The 24,048-nt window shown below is 39.4% G+C and overlaps 3 protein-coding genes and 1 long non-coding RNA gene across 7 annotated transcripts; 3 read left to right on the top strand and 1 right to left on the bottom strand.

Annotated features, from left to right (window-relative positions):
• Positions 1–144: 144 nt before the first annotated feature.
• aste1b (asteroid structure-specific endonuclease 1b) lies at positions 145–8,049 on the top strand. Of its 3 annotated transcripts, none has more exons than XM_011480802.4 (6): positions 145–382; positions 2,855–3,121; positions 3,801–4,702; positions 5,344–5,575; positions 5,673–5,856; positions 6,719–8,049. In XM_011480802.4, the coding sequence occupies exons 1-6, from the start codon at positions 145–147 to the stop codon at positions 7,011–7,013; spliced, it is 2,118 nt and encodes a 705-aa protein (XP_011479104.1). In that variant the 3' UTR covers positions 7,014–8,049. The 3 variants fall into 3 exon arrangements, with proteins under 3 accessions (XP_011479104.1, XP_011479105.1, XP_078811085.1); XM_011480803.4 differs by having other exon boundaries at positions 5,673–5,818; positions 6,719–7,009; XM_078954959.1 differs by lacking the exon at positions 5,673–5,856 and having other exon boundaries at positions 6,719–7,009.
• klhl7 (kelch-like family member 7) lies at positions 7,991–17,839 on the bottom strand. The gene is made up of 12 exons (XM_004073813.5): positions 17,389–17,839; positions 17,189–17,291; positions 14,914–15,007; positions 14,664–14,788; positions 14,420–14,595; positions 13,532–13,706; positions 12,173–12,315; positions 11,764–12,004; positions 11,466–11,667; positions 9,707–9,804; positions 9,436–9,619; positions 7,991–8,380 (listed from the first exon to the last, which is right to left on the bottom strand). The coding sequence occupies exons 1-12, from the start codon at positions 17,515–17,517 to the stop codon at positions 8,206–8,208; spliced, it is 1,845 nt and encodes a 614-aa protein (XP_004073861.1). The 5' UTR covers positions 17,518–17,839; the 3' UTR covers positions 7,991–8,205.
• On the top strand, positions 10,899–12,299 carry LOC144995328 (uncharacterized). Its single transcript, XR_013658893.1, has 2 exons — positions 10,899–11,302; positions 11,346–12,299. It is a non-coding gene; the product is annotated as an uncharacterized LOC144995328 (long non-coding RNA).
• Positions 17,840–17,856: 17 nt separating the features above from the next.
• On the top strand, positions 17,857–23,546 carry si:ch73-345f18.3 (uncharacterized). Of its 2 annotated transcripts, XM_078954965.1 has the most exons (5): positions 17,857–17,944; positions 20,506–20,666; positions 20,894–20,972; positions 21,548–21,769; positions 21,845–23,546. In XM_078954965.1, the coding sequence occupies exons 2-5, from the start codon at positions 20,610–20,612 to the stop codon at positions 22,240–22,242; spliced, it is 756 nt and encodes a 251-aa protein (XP_078811091.1). In that variant the 5' UTR covers positions 17,857–17,944; positions 20,506–20,609; the 3' UTR covers positions 22,243–23,546. The 2 variants fall into 2 exon arrangements, with proteins under 2 accessions (XP_078811091.1, XP_011479109.1); XM_011480807.4 differs by lacking the exon at positions 17,857–17,944 and having other exon boundaries at positions 20,488–20,666.
• Positions 23,547–24,048: the final 502 nt, after the last annotated feature.

The following is a 24,048-nucleotide window of genomic DNA, read 5'->3' as shown; positions in this document are numbered from 1 at the left end:
CTTCCGGGAGGTTTACTTTTCTGGTAAATATTGCTTAAGTACTTAAAATATAATCAATAGTCGTCTGGATGACAGCTCTTTCCTCCTTGTGAGTAAAAACCTCTTATCATATTGTTACTCTATCATTTCAGGCTCTGAGATGTCATGGGTGTAAAGGGTTTGACCACGTTTGTGGAGGGGAACCACAACTTCCTTCAAAACCATAAGTTCAAGAACAGCCGCCTGGTTGTAGATGGCTGCAGCCTGTACTTCTACCTCTATTTTAACCATGGACTGGACCAACTGCATGGGGGGGATTATGATGCCTTCGCTTGCCTGCTCAACCAGTTCCTTTCTGCTTTGGCAGCCTGCAACATCCAAGCATTTGTGGTACTTGATGGAGGTAAGAGTAGGTCTTATCTTTAGGCTTCAGATTTTGAAGCACATTTTAAATGACATGGCTTAAAGCGTTAAAGTAAATTTGGATTTGGTTTATTCCAAACAAATATAGACAAACAACAGAAACAGAATAAATAAGAATACATTTTATTTATAAGGTGCCTTTCTGGGCACTCAAGGTCGCCGCACAACATGTATACAGCATAAGAAATACAATAAACAGTTAAAACAACAGCAATTTAAATACATACACAGGTAAATAAAATGTATATGAAAACATGAAAAATAGATCTATACAGAGATATACACAGAACTGAGGATAATTAGTCATAAAATGATTGGAAAGTGTATATACATACACATGCATGTAAATAACTCGGTTATAATTACTCTTCATCATAAATAAACCTATTAGCTCTTATGCATACAGAACAAATCCCATATTAGGAGTTTAATAATTGCTTGAAAGGGAGAAAGGGAAGCAGACCTATTTAATCCCACCGCTGTTACATTTTAGTTGACTTTTTAACTTTTACATAAACTGTCATTATCAGGTTCTTAACTTCTGATCAGTTATTTATACCAGCATGGTCATAAATAAAATAAAAAAACAAGTATTAATTAATTCAAACAAAAAAAAGATTAATTAGATAAGAAGACATAATTATAGGAATCATTATAACATCACAGATAAAGTATCAACATTAAGTGCATGTTTGTCTCTAAAATATTATTGCAATAGACAAGAAATTGTTATTGCAAATCACATTATAGATAGTCACAAAGGAGTCATTTGTATAAATAAGTTGTGTGCTTATTGAGATGATTAGAAAATACTATTGCTTTAATAATTCATATTTTATTCATTTTATTTATTTAATTATGACTGTTATTATTTGGTCAAAATCAGCATCCTTGTCACAACTACACCAGGTTACAGAAATGGTTATGATGTTAAATGAAAGGTCCATATTCTGTAAATTGTCCAGGGTGACTCCACGGTTGGTAATCCATCTTTTGCTGTCACATAAACAGCCTTTCTTCTGGTTTAACAGAGTTCTTGAAATTCTCCGTGCTGTCATGTGTGCAGACAGTGTTTATCAGGGTCCTTGTTCTTCTGCAGCTGTTATCAGAGTTACGGAAAAATACATGAAAACTCTATGTGGTCCCATATTCCAAAACCCCTCTTTAAACAGTAACAGGAGGAACGGACTTACTTTTGAAATTTTCTTTTTGAGATCCATGAGATTCCAAGAGTTTTATCCTACGATCAACGACACATCCTCTAGTTTTGCAAGTTTATTTTCAACCACAACCTCATCCCTCATGGATGAAATTATACAACGATTTTAGTTTGTAGAAAATCTACATTCAATCACGATTGGGTTTGATAAAAATATTATTCAGGTTAAAGACCTAACTGATAACCTTTTGACCTTCATTGCCTGGATAGAAAAATACCTTCTTTTCACGCAGCCTAAAATATTTTAAGAATGTTTGTTGAGCACCCCCCCCCACTGCTCTGATTCAGTTAATCAATCATAAGTCACAAAGGGTATTTGTCTCATTGCCAATATTACAAATTTTTTGCGTCATACATTTAAATGGTAATAACATGTCTCTAAAAGATGACATAAAACAGAAAAGCTTCTTTTCAAACATTTTTTTTAAGTCAGTTTACAGTCACTAATCAAAATGTAATCAATGGCCTATTTTACCCAACGTCAAAGAAACCCATTTTAGATTTATAGACTTATATCTATTCTATGGCTGAATTTCTTAGAACAAATTTTGTGTTGAACCTTGCATTATTTGGGAATTGAATGATGAAACTTTAGAAAATTTGTTTTTCTCCTGTAAATATTCCAAATTTTTCTGGATAAACATTAGAAATTAGATTAATGCATTTTGTGTGCTTCAGTGGTATTAACATTTTTGGAAAATGTAGCTGATTCATTCTCCAATATTACTGACATTGTTCATTACTCTGCAAATATCACATTTCTTGCAGTAAATGGAAAGGCAGCAAGTCTTCATTCCCATGTTTTTTAAATTAATTCAAACTCGTTAAAACCATGAAAACCTGGAAAACTGTTAAAGCAAATTTGTTGTTTTACTTTTTTCCTTTCATTTTTTTGTTCCTTTTTTACTTTGTACAGCCCCTGTAAGGTTCTGTTATGTTACTGTCCTCTACGAGAAAGTGCACAGTGCAGTGTGTTCTGTCCCTGTGCCGGTCCCCAGCCCGGATACAACACGGGGTTGTGTCAGGAAGGGGCTTGCGGTGTTTAAAAAATCTCTGCTAAACCACTTGTGTGTGAATTTAGAGATGGCTATGGATATGCCCAAAGGTGAACAACAGCAACAATCCACATGAAATATCAGTTTGCACCGTTTTTACCGTTTTTCTTTTACCGTGTGTAGAAAAATTGCAGTTTGTTAGGTTGTAACACAGATTTGTGTTTTCATTATTACAAAGGAATGGACCCCAGTGATAAGAAGTTTGCTACGTTGCGGGAACGCATGCAGGCGAAGATCAAAGACGCAGATCACATCTGTCACGGTCGAAACGGCTCCGTCCTGCCCCTCCTCACCAGAGACGTCTTCATTCAGGTCCTCATCCAGAGAGGAGTCCCGCTGGTTCAGTGTCCGGCTGAGGCTGACTGGGAGATAGCATGCTTGGCATACAACTGGAAGTGTCCAGTGCTGACAAATGACAGTGACTTTTATGTCTTTGACCTTCCAGGTGAGGAATGTGAAGGCAGTTTTGTCAATTCACAATTTTATGAATCAATTTTGAGGCTGCATGGCGGCACCGTGGTTAACGCTCTCGACCTGGTTCAAATCCCGTCTGGAGTTTTTCCTGTTTGGAGTTTGCATGTTCTCCTCATGCATGTGTGGGTTTTTCTCCGGGGGCTCCGGCTTCCTCCCACAGTCCTAAAACATGCTCCATAGGTTAGTTGATGACTCTCAATTGTGTCTAGGTATGATTGGGAGTGGGGTTGTGTGGCCCTGCAACAGACTGGTGACCTGTTCTGGTAGAACCCCACCTTCAGCATCTCTGTCGCCCGGGGGTCTATGAAGATAAATGGATGATTCAGCTTTTCTTTTAAAATGCTTTAAACCCCAGGAAATCCCATTAAAAATGTTAAATCAATAGTGCATCTTCCAAGTAGTTTAGCTACTGCCGGTCTGCAGAAACTTTGTCCTAGAAAATAACACCGCTTTTTTTATTTTGGCTAAAAACGGCATAATCATAAAAGACCACTGGGAACATTTGAAAATAGATCCAAAGATGATTGGAGTGCGTTATAATAAGTTTTTTCTTTAAATTCAGCTGTTTCTATTTGTATTGCTTGCTAATATGAGCTGTTTCTAGCGATGACCTTTAACATGCTGTCTGTGTCCTTTGCTCTTCACGTTAGCTGGTTACCTGCCACTTCGTTATTTCCAGTGGACCAATGTCAATGGAAAACCACCTCAACGCTACATATCAGCTCGCCACTACACCACCAACAGCCTGTGTCGCTGGTTTGGTGGTATGAACCGGGAGCTGTTACCATTGTGTGCAGTTCTTAGTGGTAACGACTACGCGGCTCCTAAAGGGACTGACATGCTGCTTTCTCTGATAAACGCACACCCAGGTAGCAGTGGCGGAAGACGTACAGGTGGCTCATCTAGTTGTCGCATAGAGGGTCTCCTCATTTGGCTGTCCTCTTTTTCAAGCGTGGCAGAGGCTCTTGAAGAGGTGAGCAGGGTTATGGGGGAGGAAGGCAGTGGAGGAAAGAGAGGAAAGAAGGGTGGGCTCAGCCCTCAGCTGTGGACAGCCATGCAAGACTACAACATCAAATCTCAAAGCTCTTTGGCTTGCTGGTTCTCTGAAGGTAAAGCAGTTTTTGGAGGAAAGATATTTAGTCTGCCAGAATACCTGAGACTTGCAGCAACTCAGGGACAGTTGGGCCCCTTGGCCCTTGATGCTTTGGTGATGCAAAGAGTCTTTCTTATTCCACAGGTAGAGAATAGTAGGTTAGCCAGCAGCCACTCCACATCTACAGCCATACGTCAAGCGATATATCAGCTTCTACTGCAGAAAGAGCAAGAAAGTGCAACTCAAGGAAGAGGTGGAGGCAATCCATTGGGAAGAACTAGAGGAGGAAGAGGGCGGGGAGGCAGCGGTCAGTCCGGCACTGAACAGATGGGCTTTAGGGCGGCAAGTACGGATTTGATTTTGGTTGAAGAGTACGACCGTTTGGACGTAAACCTGAAAAAAAACCAAGTGGAGGCATGCAACACCAGGAACCATGCACATGTAAACAAACTCTGCCAGGTGAACATTTGATTACTCTCATTGACTGGAACAGAGAACTGGAGAGGAAGTACCAAACAGGAAGTACCTGCTGGCTCCAAGAAGCCAAAATCCCGTAGAGAAATAAACAGCTATTACTCAGTCGTTATATTTGTCACAATAACCATTTTGCTCCGATACCTTGTTTTACATGTTCTTTATAATCGTTTTTTTCATGATAATATTTCTGTTGTGAAAGTAATTTCAGTTGTAAACTGATGTCTGATAAACTGATCTGATGCCTCAGTAAAAGGATTTGGTCTCATGTCGAACATGCAAAACGTTTGACAGATTTGGTGTGGCCCACTTTCCAGCTGTAGGGGTGTGGTTTCCAACAAGCTCACTCCTGAGTAGCAAGAGTGGTTGCCATAGAAACGATGACTCAGCCCGACTCGGACCAATCCCTACTTACTACTATCATGTGGCTCCAGCATGGTGGCGTCTGTATCGTGAAACAATTGAGACTGATTGAAATGGAATTGAGGGATTTTCTATGGGTGACATCACGCTCACTCTGTCCAGTTCTCTTATACAGTCAATCATTACTACCCAATTAGTTCTGGGTTAAAGAAATGACGCATGGTTTTGCTTTATTTGATTGTGCTCATTCTCGTTTGATCAAGGCGCCTGAGGCTGTGCGGCTCGGCGTCCTGTTGGATGTTCTGGGCGTGAATGACTCCGTCCTGGCTCCTGTTCCTGCCCACCTGCGGCTGGCAGTGGCAGTCACTGGATTTTGGTTACGGGAGGCAGTACCACCACCTTCCCAGCACATGCTGCAGGCTTTGCTTCTGGGCATGATCTTTGGTGAGCTGTCACTAAATAGCCAGTCTGGAGCTCCTCAACGCCGCCATGCTGGTTAGTTAAGACAATTTTGTTCTTTTAAGTTTCAAATTGATTTGCAATTTGTCTAAGTGAAAACAGCGAAAAGACTTTAATGAACTGTGTATTCCAGCCCCACAACATAACTGTACTGCAGAGCGAAATTTAATAAATCGACAACGAGTGAGACCGGGGGAGAGACGAGGAGTTGATATTGGGGCAGCCCACAGTATCAGCCAATGGCAGGCCTGCCTCTGGAGTGCACTGTGTCTAAATCAGGTGCTGCTGATGCCGCTGCCTCAGCCCCTTCTGTCATGGTAAAACATGTACACCAGATAGATGCATTCCTTCTTACCTGCAATTGTTCATTTTGTACATTCTTAAATATAAGGATGTAATATACTCTATTATTTTCATGTTGAAGAAAATAAGAAAGAAAAAAAAAGGTTTACAGGGGCTATCAAGTGTGTCATTCCAAAAGCTTGATACAAGGCAGGATGGATACATGCTTTTATGTTGTTGACGCCAAATTCTGATGCTACGATCTGAATGTCCCCTAATAAATAATAAATAATGCTGTAACTGGGGATCAGGGGAGACGACCCAGGAGCAGGAAGAAAAGACACAGTAGAAGTCTTTAATGCCAAGAGCAAAAGCAACTCGAAACAGAACATAGGAAGAAAACGATCCGACACAGAACCTCAGAAACTTGAGCCATAAATAGAACAAAATGATAATGAATCAAATGAAACACACCTGTGATTCTCACAGGACCTCAGGAAGGGGAGGACCTCCAGGAGAGATCACAGCAGAACAAAAGTCAGGCCTTTACATGACAAATGCCTAATAAAGTGGCCAGTGAGTGTAGATTTGCCAATCTAGTGAGCATTGATGTACACTGATTTTTCACAGAGACTTCTGGGAACTTTCCAGGGCACTGGATTTTGGAATTGTAGATTCAAACACCTGGAAAAAACACCCTATACAGTGGACTAAGTAGTGAGGAAATTCAGACACAACATTATTTAAAAAAAAAAAAATGGGGCTTGGAACAGTATAGGGTATAAATATGTGCATATTTTAAGACATTGGATTACATTAGAATATATCTATTAGAATAGTGACAGAGAGGTATTTCAATCTCTTTAATAACTTGACTAGCTTCTTATTCCTCCTCAGGATTTTCAGTGGTTCTTTGGTTCATGGCCTCCTGAGGTACCTGAAAGGTGGCAAGCCTGCAGAGTCCCTGCTAACTGAGGGATCCTTTTATAGACAATTCTACGTCATTCTGCTGGATGCTGTGAGGAGCTGCAGCATCAAAGCGAATCCTCGCTCCTCAGCATCCAACAGGAGAGGAAGAGGCAGAAGAGGACGACAGAGAGCTGGTAGAGGGGCTCGTGGTGGAGGTAGAGGGGCAGAGGACATCAGCAACAGGTTTGCTCTCCTGATGAGTGAAGAGGAGGATGAAAATTAAGAAAAGCAAAACCGGAAAGGCTTCATCTTGGATGCTCAGGAAATGCCACTGTTACTATACAGTGGAGAGAGTGATGTCTTTTAAATGTTAACTCTGTATTGCACCTTTTTCACATTCCTTTATTCTGAAACCTTGTTTTTTTTCATAAGACTTTAAGGGGCCTATTTCATGCAAAATCGACTATTTTGAGATTTTAAGTGTATTATAATGTTAATTCTTCATAAAAGCAACCTCAAAGCGGTATTTTTGATCAATTCATGCATTCCTGAGTATTTTTAAAAAACCTGCTCTGAGCACCAGCCCCTCCCAATCCACGAAAACGACTGGGTTCTCCCATTGTGATGTCACAAAGTGAAGAACAGCCCCTTCCAGGAACAGCTTGTACTGCCAACACCCCCCCCCCCCCCCCCCAGGCTAAAACACACACCCACTTTCTCAACAAGCTAGCAATGATTGGCTAAACAATTTCCTTTTATATTCACATCCATCTTTGCCAAAGTTCTGTGTTTTCGGGGATGAAACACAGACCTGCTTCTGGGTTGGAAACTGTCTGCGAAAATTACGACTATTTCATTAAAAATCGTTCTTGAGGGTGACAAAGGTAATATATTCACATATGATGGGTTAAAGCATGAAATAGGCCCTTTAACATTTAGAAAGTACTTTTATCCAAAGTAGATACAGAACAAGCGAAAACAGTCAATACATTTTAGAGGAAGAGTTAAAAAAAGTGTTTTTGTAATTTCGCCAAAAGTATTTGTTTTGTCTTGTTTACATGAAAGATGCACTAATAATCAATGCAAACCCAACTATGGGTTTTGCCATATAGCAAGCATTTGCAGCTGAAAATTTTATAAAATGCAATTTTATTGTCTTTGTATGGAATTTTTTAAATTGTAAAACAGGTAAAATCTCCATATTTGCATGCTTGATACTGAAATGTGTACACATTTCAATGAAAAGGAAAGAGGAGAACATGAATTTACATTATTTTATTAGTGTTTATTCACTTTTTCAATAAATCAATTAAAATGTTTTCCCACTGTTACTTCAACCACAAGATCTAAACAAATCTGGAAAATGTAACTTAAGAAATAAAAATACTACTGTACAGGTAAACTTTTTTACAATAAAACAAAAATGACATGAAGACGATACTAAAATATAAAGCCAGGCCACTAAAAATCTTCCTTTATTTCTGTGAGGTTGAGGCAGTCGAGGCAGATGAGGTGGAGGATGCGGCGGATGTAGTTGGCTGTGAATCTATCAGATCAACGTCTTCATCTTCGTTGACCCCACATGTGTCAACGACGCAGATCAGGCAGTTGGTGACTGGAAATGCTCGCACTTTGCTGTATGTCACCCATCTTTAAACGGAAGGAAAGCATACATGAGTACAGAAATAACAAAGAGACTCTTACTGTTTTTTAATGAAGCTATAACGCCCACCAGCTTTTGATTTGAACAATATTTGGTTAGACAATGCAACAGAAATGGTTTTATGTTATGAGCAGTTAAAACACTAAAGTAAAACCTATAAACACATGGCCAAATGGACTTTGTCAAACTTAAGATGTTTTTATTAGAAAACATTCCAGAAGAAAATGCAGGGTTGAGAGAAAAGCCTCTAAAGTCGCTTTTCAGCTGATTCACGTTGATCATGTAAACCACGTGTCAAACTCAAGGCTTGTGGGCCAAATGTGGCCCCCCATGTAATTTTATGTGGCCCACGAGAGCATACAAGTTGTTAATGTCAAAAAATAAAAAATGGTGCATATTCATTCATATCTAAGGGGAATCAGACTTGAAATGTCAGATTGGGCAACTATACATTAGGACTTAAACACTGTCCATATAACCTAACCTGACAGAATCAATGTAACCCTTGTACTATCCTAGGCACTTTAACGTTGGGAGTTGGGTCATCTAGACCCACTAGACAGTGCTCTGAACCTTTTTTCTTCAATGATTTGTGATCTTCACTGGTTTCCATGAATTACATGAAATCTTTCCACCTTTATCCACCTTTGACATGGTAGGGAGAACACGTCAATGTAGGGGGGGGGGGGGGGGTCATCTAAGATAGCACAAGGGTTAAAAAGGATTTATGCTAGAGTAACAAGCAAACGTGTTTTCTATGCAACTTTAATTGTCACTTTAAAAAGTTATGAGTTATTTAACATTAAGGAGTAGTTACATTTATTTTTCATTACATTTACTTACATGTATTAGTTATATCTGGCCCTTTGAAGACAACCACTATACTGATGTGGCCCTCCGTGAAAATGAGTTTGACACCCCTGATGTAAACGGAGTGTGTTATTCAGGTGTCATCTTTGGTGTTGAAGGGTTAATGTCATTTTTGCTGGTTGTTTTTTGTCTAGAGATAATTAGTAACAGCATAACATTTATAAATACAAACCTATCAGTTTCTGTGTGGTACTCCAAGGCGTGACCAAGCCGCCCCACTCCCTGGAACCCCGCCAGGACATAGATGACTTCACCCACAGCAGCACACTTGACTGTCACGCCTCTCCATGGCATCGGAGCTGCAGAGCGCCACTCATTGGTGGCGATGTCGTAATATTCCACTGAATCCAGTCCACCTGCAAAAGCACAGCAAGAGAGTCATATCATGAAAAGACCAACCGTTGTAATCACTGTTGGGGCTCCAGTAATAACAGCTTTCTGACCTAATGGCCCCTGGCCTCCAACAGCATAGATCCTATTGTTGACAACCACTAATCCATGGTTCTTTCTGGCTTCTTTCATCCCACACAGCTCCCTCCATCTGAAAAGACGCAATTAGGAACAACCCTCATTTTGACCTCTTTTCTCTTTTTGTGCTTATGAGTATAGTTTTTAGGATGCTGCATTGAATTTAGAAATACTTTCAAAAAGTCTTCGTCTTAGACTGTATATGAGAACTGGACTGAGTGAGTGTGACGTCACCCGCAGAAAATGCCTTGCTTCTGGCTCCAACCAAACAAAGTCAATTCAGTCGCCATTTCTTCCACGACACGATCGCCTCCAGATGCCAGTCATCAGTGATTAGTCCGAGTTAGTCTGAGTCAACGCTGCCATGGCAACCACTCTTGCCAATCAGGAGTGAGGTTGTTGGAAGCCCACACCCCTACCACTTGAGAGCGGGCTACATGAAATATGTCAAACCTTCAAAGTGTGACCATGTACTTTTATTTAGGCATTTGATTGGTCGGTTTATAACTTGAATAACTTGCACTACAAAAAAAAGCATTAAAAAAAATTAGACTGAGTAATAGCAGATTATTTCTTAGTAGAAATGGGATTTTGGCTTCTTGGAGCCAGCAATACTTCATGTTTGGAACACTAGGGGGGAGGGGTCACTCAGTCCAGTTCTCATTTACAGTCATTGGTCTTATTTCAAGAAAGCCTTTTTAACTTTATCATAAATTTGCTACAGTTTTATGTAGTTATCCAGCATTTTGTCTCTTTTAACCTCTAATGAGAAGCATTTGGTTCTACTGCAATATTAACACGGTTTAAACATAGATCTGCCTTTTTTCTTAGTTTTAAATTCATTTTTCTTCCCTCCAATCTTATATTGAAGAGTTAAAATTCAGTCTTAGTATTACTGACATTTAAAAAGAGCAGTAGTGCAGCAACATTTGTGAAGATATAAATTAAAATAGGCATCCATTGCAACTTATCCAAATAATTCTTTTATTGTCTTTAAATGAGAACTCGACTGAGTGACCCCTCCCCCTCACGTTCCAAACAGGAAGCATCGCTGACACCAAGAAGCCAAAATCCCAAAGACAACTATTGAGAAATAAACAGCTGTCAGAATAACCATTCTTAATCCAATAACTTTTTTAACATGTTCTTTATAATTTTTTAATGATATTTTTTTCTTTATTGCAATTTATTAAAGTTTTAAACTGACCAATCAGATGCCTCTATAAAAGAATGTAATGTCTGGGGAGCCACCCTTCAAACATTTAATTTACAGATTTTGGACCAATCACTGCTTACCGACGACACCTGGCTCTAACATGGTGGCGTCTGTATCACCAAAACGTGACGGCTGAAGTTATTTTGCACGGCTGACGTCATACTCACTCGGTCCAGTTCTCATATACAGTCAATAATTACTTGACAAAATTCAAGGCAAAAATGGCCAATTACGGTTTTCTGGACAAACCGCTTAAATCAGACTCACTACAAATGTTACAAAAATGGATACAGATCTAGAGTCTATATCTACCATGACAGCAATTGATCTAAATACATTACATTAACAGCAATAGGTTTTTAGATTTTAGATTTTAGGTTTTAGATTAACAGCAATAGGTTTTTAGACTGTAAGGAAGCAGCCGACAGATTTTTCCACCTTTGAGCTTATAAAATATGAAACGCGCGACAAACAGCGCAATGGAAACAATCCTGGCAGCTGCTCTGAGCGTCACTCACTTTTGTGTGTTGGGGTCATACACCTCACAGTTGTTTAGAATTCTTCCAGAGACGTTGTTTCCCACCGTTCCTCCGCAAACATAAACAAGTCCGTTGGCCTCCACTGAGCCGTGACTGCAGCGGGCCATCAGCATGCTGGTTTTGACCTGCCATGACTCTGTCCTGGTATCGTAACATTCAAAGAGGTTTGAGGCTGAACTACCTGTGGACACATATGAATGTCACTTCAGTAAAAGCTAACAACCGTGTCATGGCACCGCTGTTGTAGCATCCCTGGGTGCTGCCTCCTCATCCTTACCCACTTCGGATCCTCCAGATGTGTATATTTTTCCTTGGGAGGCACACGCTGCCAGACTGTCGCGAGGTGTGGGCGGGCCAAGCTTCGAGTACCAGCTGTCCTTTAGGACATTGTAGCAGTCCATGCGCTTGATGGGGAACAGCTGGGAACCCCCAAGGATGTAAACCACATTGTCCCAGAAGACGGCTGTGGCATCTCTGCGCTTCTCAAAGGGGCAGCGGATGTCTGTCCAGCTGGAATCCTGCATGGAAAATAACTGTATGTCACTTTTATTTCATTTAACCCTAACATATGAACATTTACCTCACAAATAAAGCACTTGGAAAATGATGTTGTCAAACTCCTTTACTTTACTTTATGTATCTATCAGTCTGGTCCTAAACCATGCCTACTGTGTGCTTCCTGGTACCTTTGGGTTAAAGTAGCGGCAGGACTGAGGCTGTGAACCGCCGAACAGAGCAATGCGATAGTCGTGCTTTTTGCGTCGAGGCCGGCTGTTCTCCCCAAGGTCTTCTCGGTCCTCCAGAGAGAGCAAATGATAACGCATCCCACCTTTAAAAAAATAAAGAATTAAAACAAGCTGATTAGCTTTATATGGTTTATGTGGACTTTGTACAAAAATGACAAAAGCCTTTTATTCCTAAAATGTACTGGCTCTTATAAAACTGAAAACTTTTTACCTTCTAGAATAGATTTTCTGTATGTTACAAACTGGACATGAACGTAAATAATATACTTTATGTTTATGTGTTATTGTACAGTAGTCTTTCGCTATACAGCGGTTCATCTTTTGCAGTTTTTTTTTGTACAGTTTTGCATGTTTTTGTTTTTTTGCAGCATGCTGTGTTCTGCATCCTGATTGGCTGTAGACCATCGTCAAACAATCTTTTCTGTGCTGAGTCTCTTGTACTGACTAAGTTTAGTTTGACAATTTTACATAAATCTTCAAATGCGATCAAATCTCTGTTTTTATTCTATAGAACAGGAATTTTTATCTAATCTAATATTTTACTTAGTTATTGTGATTATCAGTAGGAATTTGTGTTTAAATGTTAAATAAATTTATCATAAATATGATTAACCCAAGATCAATTGAAAAATAGCTCTTTAAATCAACATGTGGACTGTGAAAACACTAACTACACTATACATTCACATGATATACTCCTCAGATTGGAGTCTGATAGACTCCAATCTGAGAAGCCTTTTACTTTTGCCAATTTTCCCTATTACTATTTTTTTTAAAAAGCTTAAAGATTCAGATGAAAATCAAACATTTTTAAAAAACTCACTTTAATGAAAATGATGTTTCTAACATGTTCTTTGGGCCTTTTTCTATTGATGGAGGACATTTATAAAGAAAATTTAGCTTAAATTTTGCATTTCTGAGAATTTCTTGATTCAAATTGTTGAGAATCAGGAGCAGATGAAAAAAATGCGGCTTGAAAATCTGTGAAAATTTGTGATGTAGAAAACACACTGGGCAGGCAACAAGCTCCCTGCTCTGATCTCTTAGCAATGGGAAGGGGAAGGGGGGGGGGGGGTTGCTCCGCACCAACAACTCACAAGGTGATTTTTAACGAGCTACTGCTGCTCTGCAGAAACTATGTCCTAGGTTTTTTCAATTTTGTATAAAAATGGCAGAATCATAGTTAAAAGACCACAAGGAGAACTTGGCATAGATCAAAAGAGGAACAGAGTGGGCCTTTAAAGATGAATGTCTTCTAACCCGAGCTGTAAATGCCCTTCCCCGTCACTTCTTACTCACTAATGACCATCTTGAGGCACTGCGGGTTGTCCTGGATGAGCGGTTCGGCCTGAACAGTCTTTGATAGGAACGTTTTGGACACCAGAGGAAAGCGGACACATCCCAAAACCTCCACCATGTACTGTTGTCTGTTGCACACGTCATACTTCAGCCAACGCACTGCTGCATCATAAATCTGAAAGCAAGGAGTAAGGGTTTCAGTTCTTTGTTTCCTCAATGAAAACTTGTAAATCCTGCAAAAGGCAATTACATTAAAGACGATTCAGTTTTTTTTTTAAACCATTTGGTACAATTTACTCATAATAAAAGTTTTTTCAGAGTTAAGGATTGTTTTAATTATGATTGTTTGGGTGATTTGGTGAGTTTTAGCTTCAACAAACGTAAGATGCAAAATTCTTATCACGAATGTTCAGGGAATAAAGCACCTTATTTAACCACTGTCTCGAATTTGATTGACACATTTTTAACATGGTTTAATTGTATCATGAGAAATAAATTATCAACAAATTTTGCATTATATCAATACATAAAGTAGTCTATTTAAAAAATGAATGACAACAGATGAGTTATTATTACCATAACTAAACTTTTCCCTGTCAAGTGTTTTAGAGATTTCATGGAAGCAGCCATTTTAAATGACCACTAAAGCCCTCTACTGCCCCTAGTGGGATGATGATGAAGTACAGGGCAGAAAACATGAACCAAATAGTATGCAATGAATTTTTAAGAAAAGTTTGGATTCGAATGGTTATAAAGAGTTAATTCCCTTTATCAATTACACATTGCTAATATGTTATAAGCTTTAGATTCTTTAAAAAGAAGTTTGGGACTCTCGCATCCTAGAACTACTTTGTGTCACACGTTAAAGCCTGAAAATGGCAGGTGCACCTGGGCTTCAGAGCGGACAGTGAGTTTGTCCTGGTGCAGCAGGTGAGTGAGCTGTGAAACATCAAGCTGCAAGAATTCATCCAGTTTGTAAACTTCAGTAAAATGAAGCTGGAAAAAGTCCTCTGCTGCCGACTTCAGCTCAGGGCAGTCCATGCAGTCTGCGAGAGCCGAGATGCCTGCAACAAATAGATACCGATTAGCGGCGAGTATGACGAATGACGTCTGTTTGTATTTCTGCTGTTACCCAAGCAGTTTGTGGGATCTATCTGGCCTTTAAGAAACTCCACACACATCTTCTTGACTGGCTCAATCTGGTACTGGTTAGCTGCATCCAACAATGACTGGACATTGCTGCTGTTCACGGAGATCCTGACACACAGACACACATTTGATCATTAACCTAATTGGCAAATGAAGACTTTTTGTATTAAGTTATTAAAAATGTCTTTATGGTCATGCTGAATGGTACGAGTGACACGGGCACCAATTCTGACCTGGCTGTGTATATAAAGTCAATAAGCAGCTCAATAATCTCTGGCTCAGCACTCCTTAGCTCCACCTCATGTGACATCGACTCCATCATCCTAGCTGGAAGCCACGAGAAAAAGAAAAAGTGGAATACATGACAACAAACAAGAGTCATGCATTACTGTAATTGGTCATTAACAAAAAAAAACCTGCTGCCTATTGGGGAACAATATTATTAAACAATATTCAGCTCTGTATTATGGTTATTTTTCTGGCTAAAACACATGTTTGCTTAGTTCCTGAGAGTTACATTTTTTATCATTTTTTCCATCTTATCTTTCATTACTACGACAGAGTTTTAGGGCCACTAAAGGAAAAAAAAAGTAATATCGAGATTTGAAGTCGTAAATTTACCAGATTAAAGTTGAAGTGAGCATACAGTGCACCAGCAAGTGAACGCCGTGCAACAGCAGGGCAGACCGACTAAACTTAGTTGAACAGGTGAGCTGCATGTTGATGGATAACGTTACAAATGTTTGGAAGCTCATTTGTTTGATTTATTAATGTTTTATTCATTGATTGGTGGCTTGTAGAATCTCTGCAGCCGTTGATGAAGACATCGGTGTCCCTGCAGATGTCCACTTCAATCCTTTCTTCCTCCATGAAAGACCAGATCTCTAAGTCTGTGTGATGCCTCCATCTGAGGAGGAGCACTTTTGGGTATTTTCAACATTCTAATGCTAATATAACAGACTATTTTCATTCATCTTGATGTTTTACGCTGAAATGGGACGTTTTATCTGGAGATGGTGACGTATGTAACACTGTTTACTTCCACATTGGTGTTCTGCGCATGACAGTACCAGGACCTAAGGTTACAAATGGACTTCTGGGTATGTGAATGAAAAGGAAAATAAAGTAGCGGTCCTCTTCACCCAAACGTGTCTCTGAGCTCCTTATTTTACATATGAAACTCTGCTTTACCGACACCAAACCCCGGAAAGCCGCTACACTGACAATAATCTGATTTGGAGTCACCAAGAAGTTCAGAATTTCTTTGTTTTTTAAACCTATTTGGAAATTAAGCTTCACAAAATGCTCCACATCTTCCACCTTCAAGCACGGCTTAGATAAACAGACAACTTTTTAAGATTGTAACTTTAGGACTTTATTCTCATAATGTAACAGTTCTGAGTTTTTTCTCGTAAATTTACAACGTTAAAGTCGTGATTTAAAAATACATTTTTGTTTGTAAACTGGCCCTTAAACCCCGTCATAATTACCTGTCATTGCTATTATATGTTTATACATATATGGCTGGTCGTGTCTGAGATTTTCTCAAACTATATTTGATCTTAGGTACCGGTAAATTAAAACCAACATTTTAATCAAAATCTAATTTCTTGAGTTACCAAATTATGGCGAGATCTAATATCTAACATTCTATGTCAGACATTGACAGGTATTTGACCTTAAGCTATGCGAAAAATAATGTCTTTCTAATCTTACTTCTCCCTTCTTGTATTTTTCTTGTAATTTATTTGGGGATTATTTTATACATCTCAGGTTGTGTAAAAAATAGTCAGAGAAAGACAAATGCGATCAAACTGAAGTGGTGTAGAAATATCTTGAGTGGAAAACTAAAGATTTTTTAAGGAACAGTTGCATAAAAATGTGGTTTTCCCTTCATTGAACTTAAACGAGAGAGAAGAGAGACGTTTCCAAGTTTAACGATCAATAATCTTGGAAGGTCAGCTCTGAGATTGTAGTCATGCTGAAGTCCAACAACATTGCACTTTGAAAACAATCTAATTGTTGTAATTATCTGCTTACTCTGGACAACAGGACTTTAACCCTGAGAAGTCTCTGAATCTCTGGGGAGTTTGCCAATCACATCGGCTGATTACAATAATATAGGAATGATGACACCGCTGTTATGGTTTAAAATTTAACGGAAGGGTTACAAAAAGGTGAACAGGTGTGTTCACATTGTTTGTCCCGGTCTCTGCTTAGTTTGGGGATTTATACATTTTTATTTTTTCTCTACACTTTAATCTTTGTTGTAATACATAAAAATCTGTTTGATGTCAATATCTGTGATTTTTGTAGGGGGAATAAAGATTTTTACCGTTTGAAATTTAGTTTGTTTATTTTTTAGAGTTTTAGGTTTGTTGTGGAATTATTGTGTACTATAGGCAAATAAAAGACTACTAGGGGTTGTACAAACAGGCCCATAAAACAATCCCGTATGTTCAACCTCAGGTTTGTATGAAGAACTTTGGCTTTGTGTGTGAAACCTACTGGTGAACATGAGGCTGAAAACGTGACTGGCGGCGGCGAGCACTACTCTGTGGGCAGGAAAGTGCTTCCCCTGAACCACGAGGGTCACATCACACAGTGTCCCCTGGAAACAAAACACGAGGCATTATTATTAACTCACAAACACACATGACCGCAACATTTACGTGTAACTGTACAGGTTTTCCCCCGCCTTTGCACACCTGTTTCCGTAGGTTGTTCATTACTCCCATGATGCTGGACAGCTGCCTGTACTCTTCTTTGGAGGCGCATTTTCTCTCTCCTTTCTTCTTGGAGCTGGACGCTTTCTCTGGAGAAGCCATTCCTGCCATGTCAAACTATTTTTTTTATTTTGTGTGACGCATTAGGCAGCGTGTACTTCTCCTTGCCTGCTCCTCGTTGAGATTTAGCAGCTAACGTTTTCGAGCTTCGAGCTAATAAACCAGCAGTATTTAAATTTTAAATACCACCGCAGTTTCTCTGTTTACGCTTTTTTTTCCTTCAAAATAACTGTTTGTCACCAAGGGTACAAAAAAGCCTCATACGTCTAAACCTATTTGGTTGTGGAAAGCTCACCTAAAGACGATGTAGGTGTTCTTTTGTTTTGTCAATGCCAATTTATTTTTTATTTATCTTTTTTGTGTTTCTGTTAGCAGTCAAAAGACAGCGAAGGCGTTATACCGCCCCCTGCAGATTGGAGGCTAACATGACAACACATCTTCATGGTCGAGCATCACCTTTCTGAAGACGTTCAAGAGAGTTAGTTTTTTTTAAGTTGTAGCTTGTGAATAGTTTTGTAAGGGAGTCCAGATAAAAGGGAGTTGCAGTAGTCCAGACGAGAGGTGATGAAACTATGGACTGGGATGGCTGTGGAGTGATGACTGAGAGAGGGGCGGAGACGGCGGATGTTTCGAAAGTGGAAATAGGCCGTCCGGGGGATGTTATTTATGTGGGCATTAAAGGAGAGAGTGCTGTTGAGGATGACAGCCAGACTCTTAACTTGTGGGGAAGGAAGATTGGAGCAGTTATCAAAGGAAATGGAGAAGTTAGGGAGTTTATTTAGGGTGGTCTTTGTTCCTACGATGAGAGGTTCCGTTTTTTTGCTATTTAACTTAAGGAAGCTTGCCGTAAACCAGGATTTTATTTCAAGAAGGCATTTGGAGAGGGAGGCATGTGGAAGAGTGGAGTTAGGCTTGGAGGAGAGGTAGAGCTGGGTATCATCTGCATAACAGTGAAAGTGGATGTTGTGTTTACAGAAGATATAACCAAGGGAGAGAAGGTAAATGATGAATAGCAGGGGACCTAGGACAGAGCCTTGGGGCACACCTGTGGTAATTGGAACAGTGGGAGGGGTGAATGACTTTAATTGGATGAATTGCGTGCGGCCTGAAAGATAGCACTGGAACCAGCTGAGGGGTAAGTCAGTGAAGCCAATGGTTGGAAGTCTTTCCAGAAGGATGGGGTGAGAGATTGAATCAAAGGCAGCAGTCAGATCGGGTAGAAGGAGGATGGAAGCTAAGCCAGAGTCAGCGGCGAGAAGAAGGTCGTTGGTAATTTTAAGGAGGACTGTTTCTGTGGAATTGATGGAAGCCAGACTGGCGTTGTTCATATAAATTATTGGAACAGAGGTGGGTGTGGAGTTGAAAGGTGACGGTTGTTATTGAGATTGGTGAGATCAGAACCTGTTTTTATCAGTATGGGGTGACTGCTGCGGTTTTGAGAACAGGAGGAACAGTTCCAGTCTTAAGGTAATAGGGCCTTTGAGTTGCCTTTAGCGGAATTTATCAAACCGGAGAAATATTCTGTTTTGGTCTTGGAGATGGAGTCTTTGTATTGGATGACATGTCCTTGTGAATAGTGAGCCCAGTTTTCTTGTAGAGTCGTTCTAGTTGACGACCTTTAGCTTTGAGTTGTGTGAGGATTGGAGTGAACCAGGGTGCAGAAACGTTGAATGAAATAGACCTTGTTTTGAGTGGGGCGAGAATGTCTAGAAAATGATGGAGGTTATAATTGTAATAGGAGATCAGTTCCTCTGGAGGGGAAGCACTGTCAGGACTGGGCAGGCTATGGATGAGTGAGGATATATTGTCCAGGTTAATGTCCGTAATTTTACGGAAGCTTATGGTGCGTGGAAGATTGGATTTAGAAACAGAGAGGTTGACATGAAAAGATAACAGCATATGATCAGAATACAGGAGGGGGTCTGGTTTACAGTCCACAGATGTAACACCCGAGCAGCAAACAACGTCTAATATGTGACCCTTAATATGGGTGGGAAAGTTGATATATTGAGTGAGACCGAAGCTGTCCAGACAGGAAACAAAGTCTTTGGTGAGGGGGTTGGTGTCATTGTCCATTTAAATATTAAAATCCCTTAAAATTATTATTCTGGGTGAAAGAGTGGAAAGGTGAGTTAAAATAGCAGAAAAGTCAGCTATAAATTTTTTGACTGATTTTGGGGGATCTGTAAAATGGTACTCATCATATAATAATAAAATATAGAGGACAATAACTAACGTTTCTTATTGTTCACAATATTGACATATCTTTTTTTGCATTTAAAAAAAATGTGTTTAATGATTTTGCCTCTTCAATTCAAAGATCATTCCATGATGAACTGTATTAACACATCTGTCTTTAGCTTTAGTTCGTAATTGAGGTTTCTTAAAAATTGCTTGTCCTTTGAAATTACACTTCTGTGGCATTTTTACTATTTAGCCTACTAATACTTTATTTAATAGTTTATATTTATTTTGTAACTAACAGTAAAACACACAAACAGTTTATTTTAAATGTATTATTATTATTATTATTATAGTTGTCATCTTTCTTCCCCTTCAATTAATAAACACCTTTTTCCTTGTGCCAAAAGAAAGAAAAACATATGCCTACACCATGTAACACTACCAAATGTGAATTTATTAGCTTAATCCCATTTCACAACTACATACACAAAATAAGCAACATTTCTTTTTGTTCATAGTATTTGATTTTTTAATATGTTTTTGGATCTGGCCTCTTAAAACTGTGGCAGAAGATCATTCCATAACCTGATAACCTGTTTAAAATATTGTTAACTATAGTTTTAAATTAAGGTTTCTTGAAATTTGCATTTGTAATTACTCTGCTTTTTGTCCTTGTTTTTTTTTAATTTATTTTTATTTTTTTACATAATTTGTATATTAAAACGTAAACATGATGCACATTTGAAATCTTACAGACAAAGCTGTGTGCGTGCCAATGCGACAGCTCACCTGCAGGTGAACCTGTTTATCACAGTTACCTGTGAGGTATAGTTAAAGCATAACCGGACATTTCAGCAGGATGAGAGGCGCGTGACGTTGACGTCAGACGGAATGCTGGCGGCGAACGACGCATTGTTTGGAATAAATGACCCGAAATCCAACTACAAAAGCTGCAGGAAATGTCCTCTTTTCTCTGCTGCTGTTGCTGCTGCCTAGACGAAAACTCCAGCAGTGAGGTCTGTAAAGAAAAAAGGACATCGTTTTCTTCATATCTGTTTGCATTTCACTGAAGAGAAACTAATGTGTACGTCATGAACTGCTACTGCTTATGTCTATTAATGTTTACGCACAGCTAAAACTTTGTACCCATGCTCTTCTGTCATTGGAATGGGCGCGTGTGTCCAAATATCCTGCATTTTTAAAGCCTAGGGTAACAAACAATATGTTATTTTAAATGTTTTAGAGGCAGCCTCTGTTGAACTCCAATGTTAAAGGAGAAGATGGAGCTGGAACAACGGCCAGACAGCCCCGTCCAGGACATAGTAAGGCTCTTCTTTGTCTTTTATTCATGCTTTACATGAAATTAGTTTATTTGAAGCAACCAATACCCACAAAGAAGAAATATATAATCACAAGAAATATGGAAATAAATATGACTTTGAGTGTATAATTAATTAGAATATCCACCACCTACAGTTGGAAGAGGCTTGGTGCAAAAAATGTCAAAGCAGTGCAAACCTGGTGGATCTTGCTCCAAGCTTTTTCTTTCTAAGCTTTAATATGATATATGAAAGACTTGGTGTCTTGTAATTCCATACGGCCACAAACCACAACTATTACTTTTTCCTCCATGATCAATTTTTCAAACATCCATCCAAGTTTCTGATTGGTCAATTTTCAACCTGGTTTAACTTTCACTGTGCCACGCAGTTTGTCTACGTAGAGCCCAAAACGATCGTAAAAATCTGCGTAGCTACACGTAAATGCAAGAGTTTGAGCGCGTAAGCCCGAAAAACACATTACACAAAATTATACAGACTTAAACACGTGTTGCCCTGGGCGTTGTTAACGTAGCTTAAGAATTTCTCTGTTTTCCTGTTTTTGTTGTGGTGTTTAGATTTTGATTATACTAAGCAAAACGGAAGGCTGCTGATGAGGCGGGTGAATGTCCCAGAGCTGGATGAAAGGTTTGCTGACCTGGCACAGACCTTCAACGACCATCAAGAAGGCTATGAGACAATGGTCGAGCGTATCAGAAACCTGCAAAAAGGATACGACTGCACACGCTGTGACCACATGAGCCTCGCTGAATGTGTGGGCAAGATCATGCAGGAGTGGGGTAAGTGAAAGACATATGCAGATATATTATGTTATAGCAGCTAAAGCTTATTCAGATGTGTTTGTTTGACTCCAGATACAAGATTCAAGGTTACCCTAAGGATAAAAGGGTACGACTTCTCTCTAAGTGTTGTCCCTGTCAGTTTGGAGAGTGAAACTGAGGAAGAACCGCTGCCTCCAGGTCTGCAGCACACTCAGAATGAAGTCAGATATATTTCTGATGGGGCCAAGGCCACCATCTCAAAGAGTACCACACTTCAAGAGCTTACTAGCTGGCTGCTGCGAAGCCAGAGTACAATGATTGAGCAAGTGCACGAAGCAGCAGAAAATTACCAAGAGCAAGGAAGATTGAAGGAGAACCTGAAGGAAAATATGATAGAAGTGAGAAGGGCTCAGAGGTTAATACAAGAATACAAGCAGCGGGCTGGTGAAGTCCTTACAGAAGCTGAAAAGATCGCTAAGGCTCATTTGTAGGCCATCTTTTCTTTAATGGAGTTAATCTGAGACGTGTGCTACACCCTAACACAACACAGTCTTTGCAAACCCTCTACACAAGTTGAGTATTAATTTTACCAAAATATATCAACCTGCAAAATACAATTGTCAATCAGTGTACAGAATCTGCTATCAGGGGCGCAAAAAGTGGGAATGCAGTATATGGGGCGCAGGCCTACAGAGGACGCCAAACCGAAGTTTAGAAAGTCATTTATAGTTTGTATTTTTTTAATTTCAAAGCTGTGCACATAGATATGATGTGATCAGTAACAGAAGCACTGATTGGGTGCCCCCGCCTCAGCTGCTCCTCCTTGCCTTCCCTTGAGTCGTGCACTGAGAGCGCGCTCCGGCATGTAGTCATCTGATGACAGTGCGCTAAAGATGGAAAGGCAAAAGAAACAAACAATTAAGGGCTCAAAACAGAAAATGCCAGAGATGTAGAGGGAATGAAGAAAAGTTCTTCTAAATGGTTGAGAGACAGCAGGTACATTATAGCAGTGATAAAAACAGGCTTGTCAACATTCAGGTTAAAGCTACCAGTAAAATGGTCACAAGTGTTTTGCAACTATACTGAGCAGGATTTATAGTATCAATAATCATGAAGAGAAAATAAAGGAGCTTGTTTGTACAGATTTTGTTTCAGACAGACATAAATAACTTCTTTAACAATAAACTGAAATGGTTTTTATCGCATGATAGTAACAGCACTAAATAATGATAAAAGCTGCTCCTAATTGAAGAAGTAGGGAGGAGTATGTGTGATGTGGCTTAGATGGGGCTTTTGTTTTTATTTTTATATCGTTAAAAGCTTGGATAATTATTGTTTTTTGAGTGACTATTTAGTTTACAGCCTATTGCTTTTAAAATCATTATGGCGGAACGATACTTTGGATTTTAGCTGAACATTTGGAGATGTTTAACAACAATAAATATATGCTATTCTATACCACCACTAACTGATATCCAACAAAAATATAATTTAAAATAAAACAAAAAAATCTATTTTTACATTACATTTTTACAGTTTAGTCACTGTATTCTTTTAAAATCTTCCTAACACAAAGTTAATATCACACAGCTGTGAGGATGGAGAGAAAGAATCAGGACAGATGGAGAAAAGAAACAGGTTGGTCTTATGGTGGACGTTCAGGGAAAACCCAGTTCATACCAAGTCAGTCATTTTGAAATAGTATTCTTCATTTTAGAAAACATACATTAGCAAGATGTTTAATTCATTTAAAATAAATAATTGTTGCTTGGCCATATGATTTAGTGGAGAAGAACACAGGCAAGAGGTGAAGCACACAGACATGAGGTTGGTGATGCATCTGATATCAAAGAGAGCAGTAATGACTTCAGGTAGGAATAATTAAACTATTGAAGCCAAAAAAACCCAGATGCTCCTTCTGGTTCGAAGTTCTGCTGACCACCGCTTCACTGTGGCCTTCTGCAAATAAGTGCAGGCATAGATGACAAGTCAGTCACAACAGAGAAGAACGAGGAGAGAGGTTCAGATGATGATGATGATAACGAGAAAGAGAGACGATCAGCTGATGATGAAGAGGGAGAAGAAGAGAGGTGCAGAGGAGGGGGCTGGTGAATTCCTTCCTCAGAAGATCCTTCTGAATGGCCTTCACCTCACAAAACTGGGGACTCGTTGAGGCAACAATGGTTGAAAATGGCTCAAAAAGTTTCTGGGCCACATCTAAGATCAGTTAGGGAGTAAATCGGTTTATACATTTAAACAAAGAAAGTGTTGTAGGGGTGTTTAGCTTTAGGAGGGGT

Source organism: Oryzias latipes, chromosome 11, assembly GCF_053564925.1.
Source record: "Oryzias latipes strain Hd-rR chromosome 11, Olatipes_Hd-rR_3.1".
Classification (NCBI taxonomy): domain Eukaryota; kingdom Metazoa; phylum Chordata; class Actinopteri; order Beloniformes; family Adrianichthyidae; genus Oryzias; species Oryzias latipes.
The sequence above is the reverse complement of the archived record's forward strand: the minus strand, read 5'-3'. Positions and strand labels throughout refer to the sequence as shown.

Coding starts and splice junctions, on each gene's coding strand:
- aste1b (XM_011480802.4), top strand. CDS start 145: ATGGGTGTAAAGGGTTTGACCACGTTTGTGGAGGGGAACCACAACTTC. Junction 3,122..3,800: donor TTATGTCTTTGACCTTCCAG/GTGAGGAATGTG, acceptor TCTTCACGTTAG/CTGGTTACCTGCCACTTCGT. Junction 5,857..6,718: donor CCTCAGCCCCTTCTGTCATG/GTAAAACATGTA, acceptor ATTCCTCCTCAG/GATTTTCAGTGGTTCTTTGG.
- klhl7 (XM_004073813.5), bottom strand. CDS start 17,517: ATGGCAGGAATGGCTTCTCCAGAGAAAGCGTCCAGCTCCAAGAAGAAA. Junction 15,008..17,188: donor TTTCAGCCTCATGTTCACCA/GTAGGTTTCACA, acceptor CGTGGCTTCCAG/CTAGGATGATGGAGTCGATG. Junction 9,805..11,465: donor TATGACCCCAACACACAAAA/GTGAGTGACGCT, acceptor GCGTCTTTTCAG/ATGGAGGGAGCTGTGTGGGA.
- si:ch73-345f18.3 (XM_078954965.1), top strand. CDS start 20,610: ATGTCCTCTTTTCTCTGCTGCTGTTGCTGCTGCCTAGACGAAAACTCC. Junction 20,973..21,547: donor ACAGCCCCGTCCAGGACATA/GTAAGGCTCTTC, acceptor TGTGGTGTTTAG/ATTTTGATTATACTAAGCAA. Junction 21,770..21,844: donor CAAGATCATGCAGGAGTGGG/GTAAGTGAAAGA, acceptor GTTTGACTCCAG/ATACAAGATTCAAGGTTACC.